The sequence below is a fragment of the Furipterus horrens genome, unplaced genomic scaffold (genome assembly GCF_987537825.1).
Source record: "Furipterus horrens unplaced genomic scaffold, mFurHor1.1.pri manual_scaffold_2, whole genome shotgun sequence".
Classification (NCBI taxonomy): Eukaryota; Metazoa; Chordata; class Mammalia; order Chiroptera; family Furipteridae; genus Furipterus; species Furipterus horrens.
In genome coordinates this window covers 42,339,368-42,358,476 of record NW_028327172.1, presented here as the reverse complement: position 1 = coordinate 42,358,476, position 19,109 = coordinate 42,339,368, and the positions used below count along the sequence as shown (strand labels likewise).

The 19,109-nt window shown below is 39.3% G+C and overlaps 1 protein-coding gene across 2 annotated transcripts; it reads right to left on the bottom strand.

Moving 5' to 3' along the window:
• Positions 1 to 10,147: 10,147 nt before the first annotated feature.
• LOC150018283 (olfactory receptor 52L1-like) lies at positions 10,148 to 18,059 on the bottom strand. Of its 2 annotated transcripts, XM_090267692.1 has the most exons (2): positions 18,024 to 18,059; positions 10,148 to 11,101 (listed from the first exon to the last, which is right to left on the bottom strand). In XM_090267692.1, exons 1-2 carry the CDS (start codon positions 18,057 to 18,059, stop codon positions 10,148 to 10,150), a joined length of 990 nt encoding a protein of 329 aa, XP_090123818.1. The 2 variants fall into 2 exon arrangements, with proteins under 2 accessions (XP_090123818.1, XP_090123819.1); XM_090267693.1 differs by lacking the exon at positions 18,024 to 18,059 and having other exon boundaries at positions 10,148 to 11,134.
• Positions 18,060 to 19,109: the final 1,050 nt, after the last annotated feature.

The following is a 19,109-nucleotide window of genomic DNA, read 5'->3' as shown; positions in this document are numbered from 1 at the left end:
CCAGCACTTCCCACTGTCTTCCCTGGAACTCACTGAGGATGCAGCGGATCAGGACTCTGCCCAAGGAGTCAGCAGCCTACATCCAGAAACAAGAATTTGAATTGTTTCCTTGGCTCTGATGAAAAAATAGAGGATTTTATACTCCATAGTCAGTTCCTCATATTGCTCCACCTTCTTCTTCAAGCAGCTGGGAACAGTAGCAGTTTAGGATACTGGGACCTGGCTGCTGAATCTCACAGGAACCTTCATCTTATGTTATGGTGTTACAGGCGCTAGTAGCTGAGATGTGGGGAACAGAATTTGAAACTGACTTTATCTGCTCAACTCCATAGGCCATCCTCTTAAACATTGCTTTAAAACACTTTCAACATCCTAACATGGTATACATTATTGAACCTTTGAAGAATTTCTTAACAAGGCCTGAATTAAATTCAGCTATTTGATAGCTGAATTTGGGCAGCTAGTTAACCCTATGTAAACCCCAGCTTTCCAATAAGTATTTATAATCAACCATATTTCCAGCACCAGAATAGTCACGGGAATAAAAATGTGGGTAAAGTAGTAATGTCTCTGTCCTTATCAAGATTCCATTATCATACTTACATTACATTGTGGTATCAGTAGCTTCCCTTTATTCATAAAATAAAACTAGCTTTCTCAATACGAACTACTCAAGACCTAGCACAAAAAGAAGTTACCTGCCCCCCCACACACACATTTTCTAACCCCCAGGTAACATTATCAAACTCATTCAAAGTCTGTGAATGGAGCCTGCATGCTGCCTGTTAAAAAAGAATCTGATTTTTTTCACTTTCACTTCCACTTCCACGGAGGATGGCTTTCCTTCCTCTCACCGCAGGGGCAAAGTAATAGGAGTGAAGCTCCTGCTCTTTCGCCCATGCTTGCTTTTTCATATGGCAAGAAGGACCACTAATTCAATTGGTCAGAGGTTGTTGGGAGCAGTGGGTAGGGTTGTTGTATATCAAGAATAGGGAGGATTTCTGGCCAAGATGGAGGCCTAAACAAACATACTGTGTCTCCCTCCACAACTAAGAAGGAATACAACTACCTCAAAACTAGAAACAACCAGATGTTCTAGAAAATCAAAGTACATGGAAGTCCAGCAAACAAAGATATAAAGAAGAAATACTCATCCAGACAGGTAGGAGGGATGGAGCCCGGGTGGAGAGGAGGTGGTGTGGTGGTGGCAGCAGCGGCGGCAGCAGAAGGCCAGTGAAAAGTGCAGTCACACATTTTTAAAAGTCAGGAAGAACACCTGGGGAGCGTTCCCAGCTCCTCACCAGAGAAGCTCACTGTCCAAGCTCCCGGGAACATCAAGCCTCATTGCTTTGGACTGTGCAAACCAGTGGGAGTTAAGATGGAGGCAGATACTGCCAGTCTCTCAACAGAGTCTGCTTGTTTAAAGGGCCCAAATGGTCTTAGGATGTCCACAGATGGCCAGGGCATGATGGCCAGGGCAGCAGCTAGAGAGGCGCCAGTCCAGTGCGGAAGTGGGAGAAGTGCCTGGAAAAGGGGCGAGTGCTGGGCAAGAGGCATTCTTCCTTCTCAGACTCCTCCCCCACATACAGCGCCACAATGTAGTGAAACAGGTCACCCATTACTGATAAATCCCCAAGGCTCTGCCCCTTACAACATAGTAGGAGCAACAGCTCTCCCTGGGACACAGAAGCAAACAGACACAGGAGACTTCTGGCCAAGATGGAGGCCTAGACTGACACACTCCATCTCCCTCCACAACTAAGAAGGAATACAACTACCACAAAACCAGCAATAATCAGTTCTAGAAACTAAATGGAAGTCCAACATATGAAGTTATAAAGAAGTGGTGCTCATCCAGACAGGTAGGAGGGGTGAAGCCTGGGAGGAGAGGTCAAGCTGTGCTGTCCATGGCAGCAGCAGCGATGGAAGCAGGACAGCGAAAATGCCACAGCATGGTGAGACGGGTCACACGGTTGTGATGAGTGCACGAGGCTTTGCCCCTATAGCGTAGGAGGTGTGTCAGCCCTACTCAGGAAGAAAAGGTAAACACAAAACTGTTCAAGATGGCACAAATCATGATAGAGATCCCGGTGATGCAGCTGACCAGACAGCAAATTTCTAATCCAATGAAGCAGCACATAGGAAATCTTTCTGAGGCACAGTTCAGAGCTTTGGTTATAAAACTGCTTACAGACCTAACAGAAGATCTTAAGACAGGGAAGGAATGAAGGCTAGTCCTGCTGAAATGAGCAAAAACACATATGAAACTAGTGGTGAGGGAAAGAAAACCAGGGATCAAATCAACAAATCGGAACATAGGGAAGGAACAGTCAACCAGTACAGAAAGAGGAAATGAGAAGTGAGGAAAATGAGGAGAGGCTTAGAAACTTATCGGACAGTTATAAGTGGGCCAACATCTGAATCATAGGGCTGCCAGAAGGTGAAGAACAACTAGAAATGGAAAAATTATGTGAAGAAAGAATGAAGCAGAACCTTCCTAACTTGGAGAAGGAAATAGACTTACAGGTCCAGGAAGCACAGAGAGTTCCAAAACAACTGGACCCAGGGAGAACACACCAAGACACATTATAATCAAAATGTCAAAAAATAAGGATAAAGAGAGAATCTTAAAAGCAGCAAGAGAGAAGAAAAGAATCATGTACAAAGGGGTCCCAATAAGACTATCAGCTGATTTCTCAAAAGAAACTCTGCAGGCAAGAAGGGACTGGCAAGAAATATTCAAAGGAATGAAAATCAAAAACTACAACCACAATTACTCTATCCAGCGAAACTGTCATCCAGAATAGAAGGACAGAGAAAGTGCTTCCAGGACAAAGTAAACTGAAGGAGTTCATCAGATCCAAACCACTGTTATATGAATGTTAAAGGGACTTGTTTAGGAGAAAGAGGATCAAAACTATAAACATTAAAATGAAAACAACAACCAACAACAGAAGCTAAGAACTGAAACAAAGACAAACTAAGTAGGCAACAAGAGTGTGAAAAGAATTATAGATATGGGAAAATTTAAGGGGGGGTCATCAGGGAGGAGGAAGTGGGGAAAGGGAGGGAGATGGTACAGGAATTAAGAAGCATAGTAGGAGGGAGTGGAGTAGATAGGAAGATGTTGAGAAGAACTATATGCACAACCAATGGGCATGGACTAAGGTGGGGAACAGCTGGAGGGAGGGATGTCACTGTGTGGAGGGGAACAAAGGGAAAACAAATTGAGACAACTGTAACAGCATAATCAATAAAGTATTTTTTTTTAAAGTAGGAAAAATGTTCCAACCTGTCTGTTGCACTTCTTGCCCAGAGGATCTGTAAGAACACCAGTGGAGTTTCTTATGTTTTGTTTGCAAATATCATAAACTCATCTGCCCATATTTCTCTTTCCTAGAGAGGAACCCGGAGGCCACAATTTTTTCTTTTGCATTTTACATTCTGCTAGGGCATCACTTTTGAGCTTCCTGCAGTCCTCCCTATATATGATGAGGTATTTGTATTTGTATTTGGAGCCAACTTTTCTAATCAAATCTCCCCATATCTAGATGGGTTGGGGGTAGGACTGTATCATAAAACCTAAAATTTAGGGTATGAAATTGAGGGCCTCCTCTTTGTCCTCCGGTCCTAACTGTATTTTCCAATCATGAAATTTACTATATTTTAACCATTATTACTTTAATCCCTCTTTAGTTCCTTGTGGGTATTTTCTACTTCCAGGAACACAGAAGGGATAAAGAGTGAGAAATCTGCACTTTTTAATCTCCACAGCACTACTGAGCATTTGCTCAAAGAAACACCCTGTCTTTGTCAAGTGAGGAGCATCTAATTCTAAGATTGAAGATCTGTCCTCCTCTCCAAAAGATAAAATCACACTAAAAATTAATAAAATTAAAAAGGGAGCACTCACTTGCAGAGGTATCAAGTTTGTGCAATAATTGAATTCAGTATCATAAATAATTATCGCGGATGTTTGTTACCCTGGAGAGTAACTCAGACATGTAATATTGAGAAGTAAATGAAATGTATAAGAGTCTTGTCTTCCTGGAGCCTATAGTCTAGCATGGAAGATATATGTAATGTAAGTAATATCACAAAAGTAAAAATTGTAATAATTTTGATTCAAGATGTTGGGCTGACAAAATTATTCTCTCTCTCTCTCTCTCTCTCTCTCTCTCTCTCTGTCTCTCTCTCCTCCCACCCACCCCCATTTCTCTAAAAGTTAACATTTTTTAAACACTTCAGAACTTAATTATCTAATAATTGAAAAATTGTACCTTTTGACCATCTTCACACATTTCCCCCTCACCTCACCTCTGGCAACCAACAATTTGTTCTTCATTTCTATGAGTTCAGGTTTGTTTTTACTTAATTCCACATATAAGTGATAGCATGAAGTATTTGTCTTTCTCTCTCTGACTTATTTCACTTAGCAAAATACTCTTAAGTCCCATCATGTTGTCATAAATGACAGGATTTTCTTCTTTTTTATTGCTGAATAATATTTTATATATATAATATTTTCTTTATTCAGTCATTTGTTGGTAAACACTTAGGTTATTTCCATGCCATGCCTACTGTAAATCATGCTGCAATGAATATGGGGGAGCAGATCTCTCTTCTGGATAGTGATTTTGTTTTCTTTTATGTATGCCTAGAAGTAGGATTGCTAGATTATACGATAGTTCTATTTTTAATGTTTTAAGGAACCTTCATTCTGTTTTCCATAATTACTGCACCAATTTACATTCCCACTAAGAATGCAAAAATGTTTTGTTCTCTGTACATTCTTACCAACCAATATTTAACTTTTCTCTTCTTGAAGACAGCCATTCTAACAGGTGTAAGATGACATCTCATTGTGGTTTTGAGTTGCATTTCCCTGATAACTGGTGATTCTGAGCATATTTCCATGGCAAGATGAAAGGGGGAAGCAATGGCAGGGGTGGAAGTGAGAAAAGGGGAGGAAGTGGGGACCCCTGTAGTAGTGTAAACAATAAAAATAAAGTTAGAGACTTCTGGCCAAGATGGAGGCATAGACAGACACTGCATCTCCCTCCACAATTAAGAAGGAATACAACTACCTCAAAACTAGAAACGACCAGAAGTTCCAGAAAATCAAACTGCATGGAAGTCCAACAAACAAAGATATAAAGAAGAAATACTCATCCAGACAGGAGGGGCAGGGCTGGGTTGGAGAGGATGTGGTGTGGTGGTGGCAGCAGCAGTGGCAGCAGCAGGTGGGCAGAAAGTGCAGTCACACGTTTTAAAATGTCAGGAGGGATGCCTGGGAAGTGTTCCCAGCTCCTCACTGGACCTCACAGTTCCAGCACCAGGGAAAATCAAGCCTCATTGCTTCTGACTGTGCAAACCAGTGGGGGTTGGGATGGAGGAAGAAACTGCCAGTCTCTCAGCCGAGTCCACTTGTTCTAAGGGTCCCCATAGAACATCCACAGACCTATCCACTCTGGGAACAATGTCCAGGACAACAGCTAGAGAGACACACATCCTGTGCGGAAGTGGGAGAAGTGCCAAGAAAAGGGGCAAGTGCTGGGCAGGCGGCATTGTTCCCTCTCAGACCCCTCCCTCACATACAGTGCCACAACATGGTGAAACCAGTCGCTCTGTACTGACAAATCCCTAAGGCTCTGCCCCTTACAACGTAACAGGAATGACAACTCTACCTGGGACACAGAGGCAAACAAACACAGGAGCCTGTCAGGATGAGGAGACAGAGAAGTATGGCCCAAAGGGGGTAACAAATCAAGGTTCCAGTGGGAGAACTAAGGGACACGGAGATAGCCAACCTAACAGATGAGGAGATAGATAACCTAACAGATGAAGAATTCAAAACACTGGTGATAAAGATGCTCACAGACTTGACAGATATGCTTGAGTATGGCAAATGCATAAGAGAAGAAGTGAAGGTTATGCTAAGTGAAACGAAGGAAAATCCATACAAAACCAATGGTGATGGGAAGGAAACTGGGGTTCAAATCAATGATTTGGAACATAAGGAAGAAAAAAACAGTCAAGCACTGTAGAATGAAGAAGCAAGAATTGAAAAGAAATGAGGAGGGGCTTGGGAACCTCTGGGACAACTTTAAACGTGCCAACATCCGAATCATGGGGGTGCCAGAGGAAAAGAGAAAGAGCAAGAAATTGAAATCTTGTGTGAAGAAATAACAGAGGAAAACTTCCCAAATTTTGCAAAGAAGATGGACATACAGGTCCGGGAAGCACGGAGGGTCCTGGGTGAGCTGGACCCAGAGGGGACCACACCAGGATGCATCATGATTGAGATGCCAAAGGTGAAAGATTAAGAGAGAGTCCCGAGAGCAGCAAGAGAGAGGCAGAGAGCTGCCTACAGGGGAGTGCCTATAGGACTATCAGCTGATTTTTCAGAGGACACTTTGCAGGCAGGAAGGGACTGGCAAGCAGTATTCAATGTGATGAAAAGCAAGGACCTACGACCAAGATTACTCTATCCAGCAAAGTTATCATTTAGGACGGAAGGGCAGATAAAGTGCTTCCCAGACAAGGTAAAGCTAAAGGAGTTTATTATCACCAAGCCATTATTATATGAAATGTCAAAGGGACTTAAGAAAAAGAAGTTCAAAACTATGAACACTAAAATAACAACAAACTCGCAACTATCAATAACTGAACCTAAAAAATAAAAACAAAATCCAACAAAGTTAACCAGAATAGGAACAGAATCATGGGTATAGGGATCATTTAGAGGTTTATTAGATGGGAGGCGGGAGGGGAAGAAATGGGGAAATGGTGCAGGGATTAAGAAGCATAATCAATTGGTACAAAATAGACGTGGGGGAGTTAAGAACAATATAGGAAAGGGTGAAGCCAAAGAGCTTAAATGCATGACCCATGGACATGACGTAAGGGGGGTGGGATTGCTGTAGAGAAGGGGGGTACTGGGTGGAGGGGAGCAAAGGGGAAAAATTTGGAACTACTGTAACAACATAATCTATAAAATATACTTAAAAAAAATAAAGTTAAAGAAAATGAACAAGATGCTTCTGTACCTCCAAACCATGTCATTGCAGTTAGACCAAACAGAGAGGATTGGGATTAATTCCAAGCTGGGGTTTGTCTTCCAGGTTAGAAATAGAGAGAAAGCATGGAAATCCAGCTCCACAGACCCATAAAACATACTGTAGCATCTTTTGTTTCAAGCATAAAAGCTTCTCTCTGTTTTAGCAAAATAAAGGAAACCCAGCTCACCTCTTCATTTTCCTCCACAGCCTACATGGAATTCTGCCACTCAGCAAATTCCTGCACAATGACCTACAGAGTCCTGCAATCTGGGCACAAAAGCTGTGACCTTCACAGCCTCAGAGAAAATTTACCTCAAGTACCCAAACTAATTAATTCTCATACATGAGCAAATAGATGAGTCAGAATCTATAGATACCTGAGGAAAACTACAATAAAAAGGAAAGACCTCACTAAACAAACAGAAAAGCTAATCTCTTAGAAAGAAAAGTGCATGAAAGAAAAAGGGACATTTGTAAAATGTGTAATAATATTTTTAAATGGCCTCTTTAACAAGTCTTTGAGAAGATAGAAACATAAAGAAATCTCAGTCAGCAGAGAAGACAAGAAAAGATTAATCCAAAGAGTGAGTGCTAACATTTAGTTGAATTACTATACAGTTTAAATATTTAAATGCTTTCATAATATTGATAAATGTTTAAGCATGTGTGAGCAAAGAAAACAGAAAAGGCACAAATAAATACAAATAATGAAATATGAGATACATGGCAGGCACAGTAGAAAATAAAACAATAAGAAAATAATGCAAAAATACTTTTCATTTTTAATTTATTTTTTATTGTTGTTCTTCTACAGTTGTCCCAATTTTTCTCCTGTTGCTCTCCCCTGCCTCACCCATCTCCACTCCCACAGTCAGTTCCCACCCTGTTGTCCATGTCCATGCGTCATTTATACTAGTTTCTTGACTAGACCCTTCCCCTTCTTTCCCCACTTCTCTCCTTCCCCACTCACCTCTAGTCACTGTCAGTCTGTTCCTTGTTTACATGCCTCTGGTTCTGTTTTGCTCATTTGTTTGTTTTGTTCATTAGGTTCCTGTATTAGGTGAGATCATATGGTATTTGTCTTTTGCTGCCTGGCTTATTTCACTTAGCATTATACTCTCCAGTTCCATTTATGCTGTCAAATAGTAAATTTGAATGAGAGTAAAATAAAGAGATCTTTAGACAAAAACTACAACCTTTTCACAATAAAAAAAAAATTTTAAACGTACTTCAGGAAGAATACACATCCCACAGGGAAGATCTAAGATGATAAACATACTTAGGCTATAAGGTTACTCACCTGCAACAAAGATTTCCAAAAATACAGGGATGGGCAAAAGTAGGTTTAGAATTGTATGGGAAAAGACACATAGGTTATTATTATAAAAATATTACAAGAACAAACTCTGTTTTGTGTACTCACAACTGCAAACCTAATTTTGCCCACTCCTGTATAGTGTCTTAAACCAGATACAAGTTTACTTCTGTCTCAGGTTTAAGTTAGGGTTGGGATCCAGACAGCCTCAGGAACTCAGGTTCTTCTGTAGTGTTGCTCTACCATCTGCAGCTCATGATTCCATCTCATGATCAAGAGACTGCTTCAGATCCCACCTTTCCACCCATGTTTCAAACTTCAGCAAGCAGGACAAATGGAAGGAGAGAACAAACTGCTTCTTTCTATAACCTACCTAAACTAAGTACCTTTAGAGTCAAGTAAGTTTTTTTTTCCAATGGATGTGACACACCATAGCCTGGGCTTCCCCGGGACAGCTTATCAGAGTTTAAGTCCTAGACCTAGAACCAAGGTGGTGATAATGTGTAATTTCTCCTGCAATAAGAACAATGCACACCACACCTTCCTAATTCATCCACATGTGCCAAACAAATTAAAGACTTAATACTCAGTCTCTGTAACAGAAAACTCTTTATTAGGAGTACAATTTACAAAGAAAAGAGAAATTGAAAACACTAGCCATCCATTCCAATCATCCTACCACTATTGAATCCCAAAATGAGATCCTCTCTGCATTTGACCATCCTACCTAAAGGTAACAGTGACTTGAGTTTTTCTAGGACTGAACAAATGTGTTCTTTTTAATGCACACAAAACAGTTAAACCAAATCTTAGGGAAATATTCAACAAGCAGGAAGCAATACACCAACTATGTCAATCCTCTTGTAAGTTTTAACCCAGTTCTTGTTAGCAGAAATGGGAAGTCTAATTGACCTCACTCCATATCCACATTTCAGAAAGAGAAATTCATTTGTTAAGTGGCATAACTACTTCCACATTTATTAGTAAAGCTATGTTTACCAACACCAGACTCTAATATATTTTATAGTTAATGGATAATCATTATTACATAGTTACTTTTACTTTGTTAAATTAATACTTATAAAGCATACATATACTCAACACTTGGTCTTATTCTCTCTTTTTTCTAAGCAAAAATATAAACAAATTAAAATACAATGAATTGAAAATACAGACATTTTACTTTTTTGAAACTAAGGATTATAACATATTATTCCTAGAACCTATTATAGTATCCGTCCTGCTGAAGTTTCTTTTAAGTAAATGAGTAATAGCCATATTTCAATGAAATGTGTTTTCTCACATTGTGGACATCTCAAATGCTTTGAGAGAGACATTTGCTACACAGCGGTCCAGTGACCTAGAACTCATAACAATTCAAGGATTTGAGGACACTCTAAAACTAAAACCACACAAAGGTTGGAAAATCCCTGTTCTCATTCTGGATGATGTTGCACTGTCATTAAATAAAGGCAGAAAAATGGCATTATCCAGAGTCAATTTATCCTATACCCAAATTTATCCAACACAAGGAGAAGGGAAATGTGGGGATCAGAGCAAAAAAATGAGTGTGGAAAGTATTCACAAATTCAACTATCCGGGTACATCCCAATTGGCTATGGAATGAAGTGCCTATGAACACTTTACCATGAGACTATTAGGACTAGAAGGACTTCTCAATGTTGGATGGCCTCTAGCTATATAGCCTAGAAAGCCATGGACAGTGTCTTTGTTGGGAGCTTCTGAAAAAATACCTGAGATGTATTAATATCTACCCTTTTATGTAGAACACCCTGAGTACTTGCTGGCGGATCTTTCCAGTTCTCACACCATAGACAATTGGATTGAGTGCAGGGGGCACAAGGAGGTAGAGTGTGGCCAGAAGAACATGGATGTGATGGGGTACACGGTGGCCAAAACGGTGAGTGAGGAAGGAAAACATTCCAGGAACATAGAAGACCAGGATAACACAAATGTGAGACCCACATGTGCTAAAGGCCTTTAATCGGGCCTCACGCCCTGGTACCTTCAGCACAGCCTGGAGGATGAGGGCATAGGAAATACCAATGGCCAAGACATCTAGTCCAACCACAAGCAGTGCCACTGCCAACCCATAGGTTCGGTTCACTGTGGTTTCAGAGCAAGCAAGTTTTACCACAGCCATATGTTCACAATAGGCATGGCCTATGATGGTGGCCTGACAGAAAGTAAGTCTCCCCAACAGTATAGGGAAGGGGAGCAGGAGGACTAGTCCCCGCAGCAGCACTGCCATTCCAATGCGTCCTATGATCCCTGGATGCAGGATGGTGGAATGGTGCAGAGGGTGACATATGGCTACATAGCGATCCAGAGCCATGGCCACAAGTACACCTGACTCCATGGAAGAGAACGCATGGATGAAGAACATCTGGATCAGGCAGAGAGTATATCCAATCTCATGGGCATCAAGCAGGAGCACTGCAAGTGTTTTGGGTGCAGTGAAGGAGGCCAGGACCAGGTCAATGCCAGATAGCATAGCCAGAAAGAGGTACATAGGCTGGTGCAAGGATGGGTCATTCCAGATGATGAAGAGGATGGTGACATTGCCTACCAGAGCAAAGAGGTAAAGGGCACACATCGGCAATGCTATCCAGTGCTGACTTTCCTCTAAACCAGGGATGCCAATTAGGAAAAAAGAAGGATGGGAGAGACTCCAATTGGAATTACTAAGGGCCATCATGAATGGCTAAGAGAAAGAAAGAAAAGAAACCAAGATCATTTCTCCATTCCTGATGGGTTATTACATTGTCCAGACCTGGCTGCCATCTTCATGAAAAGAAGAAAGAAGCTTAAACTGCAACACAAGGGGAAAAGGGGAATAAAGATACAAGGAGAAAAATATCCTTTTCTTGAGATAATATTTTTAGAGATGAGACATCTATATGTCTAAATTAGGATAGGTCTCGTTTTATCTAGAGATATGGGTAAGCATACATTGCTTTTAGAGACATGTTTAAAGTCCACCATTCAATTACTTCTAATTTGGAACTGCCTACTTGAAAGGATTCTCTGTATTACCTCTTAGCACTACTGAACATTACAAATCCATCTGTTATTCTCCAACTGTCTCCCTCAGTTTTCATAACATAGCACTTTACAGTTGTTTCTCCTGTATCCCAGCACCTTCTCCATCTACCTATCCATTATATGTTGTTGATTCCAGGGTTCCATCTTTCTCTCTTCCATATTCTGTACATTGTCTGATTGAGTTGATCCTTTTACGTGGTTTACATGGTTTTTTAATTTCTTCCATATCTGTGGATCTAAGTCAAATAGCTTTCTGAAACCCAAATCCGTTTTTACATTTGCTCTCTAAATAGCTATATCACACATTCAATATATTCAAGAGTGAATTATCTCACCTATTCTTCCCAAATCTGCTCTACCTTCATTTTGTTTATATTTTTGTGGATTACATCACTATCCATGTATCCAACCCAATATAGAAACTTGAAACTTTCCTTACTGATTCTTATCTCTCATCCCTTTTACCTATTCACCAGTTCCTGTTGAATTTATTTTTAACCCCTGTTATATCTACTCCTTTATCTCAACTCCCAAAGTCACCACCCAGTTCACACTCCCAACTCCTCTCACCTGGATTGTTTCCTTAGATCTCTCTGCCTTTGCTATTATACCCTTCTCAATCACTCTCCACCCTGAAGTTAAAGGGAAATGCAGATGTCATTATGACACATCCAAGGTTAAAGTTCTTTTTCCATGAAAAAAAATATACATTTAAGACTGACATACAAGGTTTTCAAGAATTATTTTGTATAAATTATCCTATGTCAATACAGTTATTATTATTAACATTAATAATAAAAGATCACTGAGTATGAGATCATTGACCTCTTTTCTTTTCTCCTGGTCTCCATGAGTCTGCTTCTCTGTTTCAAATCTTTACTATGTTTATCTCTCATCATAATGTGGTGATAATTCAGTGTTTCTGACACCTATGTTAACAAAAAGTACCAATTAAATAGGTGCTCTGATTAACCTTCTCCATGTGAGTCACCTTTTGAGCATTGAAACAAAACTTGAAATGGGGTATGTTTTTTCCTGTATGCTTGTCTTAAAAGATGAGCAGAGCCTGCAATAATTATATTTGTTACTTAAGGGAAGAATGCATGTATATATCTTTATATAAAAAGTCATAAATGACTCAGTTCTTGTGAAATACACATCAATATATCACTCCAACTCTCCTTTTTATAAATCAGTGATGACTATAATATTGCCCCCAAAACTCTGAACATGCACCAACAAAATCTGAAATACCTAGTAGGTATATATATCTTGCAGTTTTTGTTTTTCTTCCAGATTCAAAACCACTGTTAACTTCAAGTAACAGTGACATAGTTTTATTGAGACACCCCCCCCCCCGGAGAATCTCATAATCTTACAAAAATTCACATTCCAGTGCTTAACATTCTACACAGTGAGAAAGTTAATTCCCTTTCTTATACTATCCTTCTACTGCAAGTTTCAGGCCACTTATCATTTTTCAGCAAAGAAGTCATGGAACAGCTGTGTATCTGTGGAAGGCCACTCTGCTTTGACAGAGGTCCTGTCAGTGCAGCAGTGAAGAATGAAATCAAGCTACAATGGGTGAAAGACAGAGCAGAGATACTTGGGCTGTGTGATATGTAAGTCTAGAGCAGCGGTTCTCAACCTGTAGGTCGCAACCCCTTTGGGGGTCGAACAACCCTTTCACAGGGGTCACTTAAGACCATCGGAAAACACATATATAATTACATATTGTTTTTGTGATTAAACTATGTTTTAATTATGTTCAATTTGTAGCAATTAAAATACATCCTGTATATCAGATACTTACATTATGATTCATAACAGTAGCAAAATTACAGTTATGAAGTAGCAACGAAAATAATTTTATGGTTGGGGGTCACCACAACATGAGGAACTATATTAAAGGGTTGCGGCATTAGGAAGGTTGAGAACCACTGGTCTAGAGGAAAAGCCTAGAGCTACTTACTAAGCATTAAATAGAGGAAACAAGAGGTTCCTCTGTGATTCTTGGAGACAGAAGGGACTTTATTCCCAGGAATCTAAAAGTGAAGATATATTTAGCTTTCTTACCAGAATGCAAATGACAGTTAGCTAAGAATGGATATTGTGCCATCTTACTTATTAATGTAAATTCAGTCCAACTGACCTGTCTTCTGTAAAGCTGTCCCCAAATTCTGTAATGCAGTACGGCATGTGTCCTTTTCTTTCCTGTTAAATTACTTAATCAGCCTGTCATTGTGCTGATTATATTGCACTGAAAATCCATCAGTGTGTCCGTCCTTGAAGAACAGGGACTGTGCCTTGCCTATGGCAGCAGTCACAGGGCAAGTTCCAAAAGTGCTAGAACCTAATTGGTACTTGGTAATGTTTGCTGAATGAATAAACAACCATATGATTAAGTTGTTAAATAAGTAGATGCGAATATAAAACAACCAGGAATCATGGGAACTTGACAGAACACAATGAACTTATGAGATGAAAAGGATGTAAAAAACAGCAGGTTGTCCTGAAGAATGGAACCATAACAGCCAACCAAGAAATAACTCCCATCACAAGAGATATAGGATAAGCAGAAGAAGTGAGCCATCAATAGTCTTCCCTAAAACGATGTCTCAAACCCAACCTCATTTTCCACACCTGATATCTCATAATGAAGTTTTAGCTGGTTCTGTCATCTTAACTCTGAAAGGCAAGTTTTTCCGCAATACTTCCCCAAGGCAAAGCTGGTGACTGTGAACAGGGCACTGGGAGGCAAGATGTTATTGCTCATTGGTGGGTCCCAGAGGACACACAGACACACCTGGACATATCCTCCAGATTGGCTTGAGGTATGCAGAGCTGAGTATACTGCCCCAGTGACAGCTAATCAGGCAAATCAGCAGAGCAGGGACTGGGACCTGCACCTGTCCAAGAGGCCCACATCTGTCCAGTGTTTGTCATCACTTTAAGCCGGCACATCCTAGTGGCTGTGTTAGGAAATGTCATGCTCAGTGAGCTAAGAAAATACATTGCTCTATAAGCTCATACTTCTCATTCTCACAGGACAAACTCAGACCCAAATATTTTTTAAATTTTCTTTGTTAGTTTGTTTTGGTCATTAGATTCCAAATACAAGTGAAATCATATGATATTTCTCTTTCTCTGACTGGCTTCTTTCACTTAGCATAATACTCTCCAGGCCCATCTATGCTGTCACAAAAGGTAAGGTTTCCATCTTTTTTATGGCCAAGTAGTATTTAATTAGTAAATGTACCTCAGCTTTTTTTTTCCACTCATCTACTATTGGACACTTGGGCTGCTACTAAATCTTGCCTATTGTAAATAATGTTGCAATGAACATACAGCATTTGGATTTTTTTTTTTATATATTCCCAGAAGTGGAATCACTGGGTAAAAAGGCAGTTCTATTTTTAATTTTTCAGGAAACTCCATGCTGTTTTCCACAGTGCCTGCACCAGTCTGCATTCCTACCAACAGCGTATGAGGGCTCCCTTTTCTCCACATCCTCACAAACACTTGTTTGTTGATTTATTGATGAAAGCCATTCTGACAGGTGTGAATCTCATTGTAGTTTTAATTTACATTTCTCTGATGATTACTGACATTCAGCATCTTTTCATATGTCTGTTGGCCATCTGTAAGTCCTCTTTGAAGAAGTTTCTATTCAGGTCCGCTATCCAATTTTTAATTGGATTTGTGTGTGTGTGTGTGTGTGTGTGTGTGTGTGTGCGTGTGTGTGTGTTGAGTTTTATAAGTTCTTTATAAGTTTTGGACAGTAACCCCTTAACAAATGTATCTTTGGTGAATATGTTCTCCTGTTCAGTGGGTTGTCTTTTAATCTTGTTGATGGTTTTCTTTGCTGTGCAAAAACTTTTCAGTTTGATGTAGTCCCATTTCTTTGTTTTTTATTTTTGCTTCCTTTGCCTGAGGTGATATATCAGAAAAATTATCACTATGAAAAATGTTTGATATTTTACTGCCTATGTTCTCTTCCAGGATTTTCATGGTTTCAAGTCTTACATTTAAGCCTTTAATCCATTTTGATTTTATTTTTGAGTATGGTGTAATAAAGTTGTCTAATTTCTTCTTCGTTTTTTTTGCATGTATCTATACAATTTTCCCAATACCATTTATTGAATAAACTATCTTTACCCATTGTATGTTTCTTGCCTCCTTTGTCAAATACTAATTGACCATAAAGATGTGAATTTATTTCTGGGTTCTCTATTCTGTTCCATTGATATATATGTTTGCTTTTAACCCCATACCATGCTGTTTTGTTTACTTGCCCTTGTATTAAAGTTTGACATCAGGTAGTGATTTCTCCAACTTTGTTCTTCTTTTTCAAGATTATTGTAGCTATTTGGAGCACTTTGTGATTCCATATAAAATTTTTGAATATTTGTTCTAGGTCTGAAATATGCCATTGGTATCTTGATAAGAATTGTATTAAATCTATTTATTGCGTTGGGTACTATAAACATTTTAATAATATTAATTATTGTTATATATGAACATAGTACAATCTTCTAATTTTTTGTATCTCCTTCAATTTTTTTCTTCAGTGTCTTATAATTTTCCAAGTACAGGTCTTTTACATCCTTGTTTAAATTATCCCTAGGTATTTTTGAAGCAATTGTGAATGGGATTGTTTTCTTATTTTCCCTTTCTGATAGTCCATTATTGGTTTATAAAAATGCCACTGATTTTTGGATATTAATTTTATATCCTGCTACTTTACTGAATTCATTTATCAGTTTTGGTAGTTTTTTTGTTAGAATCTTTAGGGTACTCTATATACAATGTCATATCACCTGCGAACAATAACAGTTTTACTTCTTCCAAAAATTTCTTTAGTGGACTCTGTGGTTAAATGTGTTTATTGCTCCATCTGCTGACAATGTTGGCTATTAAAAGCTCATAATTGAGTCATTCTCCCTTGGACAAACAGAGCTGCCTCATCCAATTTTCCTTTCTGAATGTAGCTCTCAATCAATGACTGGTCTATATAGGAATACAAAGACTTGACCCTCTCTCTTCACTATGAAACAACAGTGAAGGGCCATTCCCCTCAAGAGCCTACCCTGCAATCAGCTCAAGAATCTGGGGAAATTATATCATAGTTTAACTTCTTTCTCTGCTCCATCCTGCTTCCTTCACTTTTGACAAGTGTCATTCCCAAGTCAACTTTACAATAAGTTTCTTGCATGTAAACCTCTGCCTCAAGAGTCTGTTTCTGGAAAATCTAACCTAAGACAAATGTCAGTTGTCTCAGGTCAGTTGAGCTCTCTGCTTCTCTTCTGATGGATTGCAACATGTCTCTGGATCTCAAGTCCAGTGTACCGTGGCAAGTAGGAATATAGAATCTCAGACTATCCATCTCAGCAAGTTCCTGAAGAGATGGGCTAAGACCTCCTCTATAATATTTTCCCATAACCAAGCAAATACTTCCCTTGGTCCCATTCCTGATAAAGCAGCTATCAGTCCACCCACATGGCCATATTTCTCTTTTGAAGTAGTGTTTCAAATGCACAGTCTCTTATTCATTCATCTACTCAATAAGTACTTCATTCACAGTTTGTGGTAAGTCTCATTTTTCATTCAATGGATAGCAAATTTCTACCAACTTCATGTACTCTGCTAGATGTTGGAAAAAGCAAACAATTAATATGATAAATAGTCCTTGCTATCATAACTCATGGTATGATATATGTTAAGTATGTGATCACAGATACCTAAGTACAATTATAAATGTTATAAGTTAAAACTACAGTGTGCTGAATCAAACTAAAGAGTTTCTGCTCATCGAAAGAAAACATCAGCAAGACGAAAAGGGAACCAACCATACAGGAAAACATATTTGCCAATGATACCTCAGACAAGGGATTGATCTCCAAAATATATAAAGAATTTACACATCTCAACATCAAGAATACAGACAACCCAATTAAAAAATGGGCAAAGGACCTGAACAAACACTTCTCCAAGGAGGATATACAGAGGGTCCATAGGCATATGAAAGAATGCTCAACATCACTGGCCATCAGAGAGATGAAAATAAAAACCACAGTGAGATACCACTTTACACCTATCAGAATGGCCACCATCAACAGATCAACAAGCAACAAATGCTGGTGAGGATGTGGAGAAAAGAGAACACTAGTGCGCTGTTGGTAGGAATGCAGACTGGTGCAGCCACTATGGAAAACAGTTTGGAACTTCCTCAAAAAATGAAAAATGGAACTGCCTTTTGAACCAGTGATTCCACTGCTAGAATTATAAGCGAAGAATCCTGAAACACCAATTCAAAAGAACTTATGCACCCATATGTTCATAGCAGCGCTGTTTACAATAGCCAAGTGCTGGAAACAGCCTAAGTGCCCATCTGTAGATGAGTGGATCAAAAAATTGTGGTAAATTTACACAATGGAGTACTATGTAGCAGAAAGAAAGAAGGAACTCCTGCCATTTGCAATAACATGGATGGAACTAGAGAGAATCGCGTTTAGTAAAATAAGCCAGGCAATGAGAGAAAAATACCATATGATATCACTTAATACAGGAAACTAATGAACAACACAAACAAATGAGAAAAATTGAACCAGAGGCATGTAAACAATGAACAGAGTAACAGTTACTGAGGGGTAAGGGGAGGGAGAGAAGGGGGCGGTAAGTAGTGGAAGGGTTTGGTAAAGGAACTAATATAAATAATCCATGGACATATACAAAGAGGTGAGGACTGACTGTGGGAGAAGGGGTGGGCTAGGTGGGGGGAGTAGTGGGGGGAAAGCGGGACAACTGTAATCAAAAAACAATAAATAAATCAAAAAATTTTTAAAGAAATTGGATTTCATCAAAAGTAAAAGCTTTGTGAATCAAATGATACCATCAAGAAACTAAAAGAAAATCCAAAACCTGAGGAAAAATTTACAAATCATATATCTGGTAAGGGACATATCAAGAATACAAAAAGCATTACAATTCAATAACAAGAAGACAAATAACAATTAAAAATGGGCAAGGCTTGTGTGGTTAGTGCCCTCCCATGTTGACGCTGGGCTTGGCCACATGACTTGAGTTGCCCGATGAAAAGTTAGCATGTGTAATACAAAGAGGCTTAATAAATGGCTTTCACCAAAAGGTGAAGACCATCCAAATGTCTTTCAACTGAGAAATGGATAAACACAATGAGTTCTCTCCAGGCAATGGAACACTATACAGCCATAAAGAAGGAATGAAGTACTGGCACATGCTGCAACATGCGTGAACCTTGAAAACATTATGCTAAGTCAAAGAAGACAGTCACAAATGACCACATATTATATGATTCAATTTCTATAAAATATCTAGACTAGGTAAATCCATAGAGACAGACAGTAGATAAGTGATTGGCAGAGACTGTGGGGAGGAAGAAATGGGGAGTGACTGCTAATGGATATGGATTTCTTTTTGTGACAATGGTTGCAAAACTCTGTAAATATACTTCTTAGGCATAAGGCCTGAGTTTTGGGAATTTAGGTCTGGTTTTAGCAAAGTCCCCACAGTAACTGCTGGTGTCAGAGACTGCCAAACCCCCAATAAATCTGCTTCCCCCGCAGTAATTGCTGATACCAGTGAAGGTTTGTGTCCTTCAAAGATATCTTAGCCTGCCTGCAAGAACG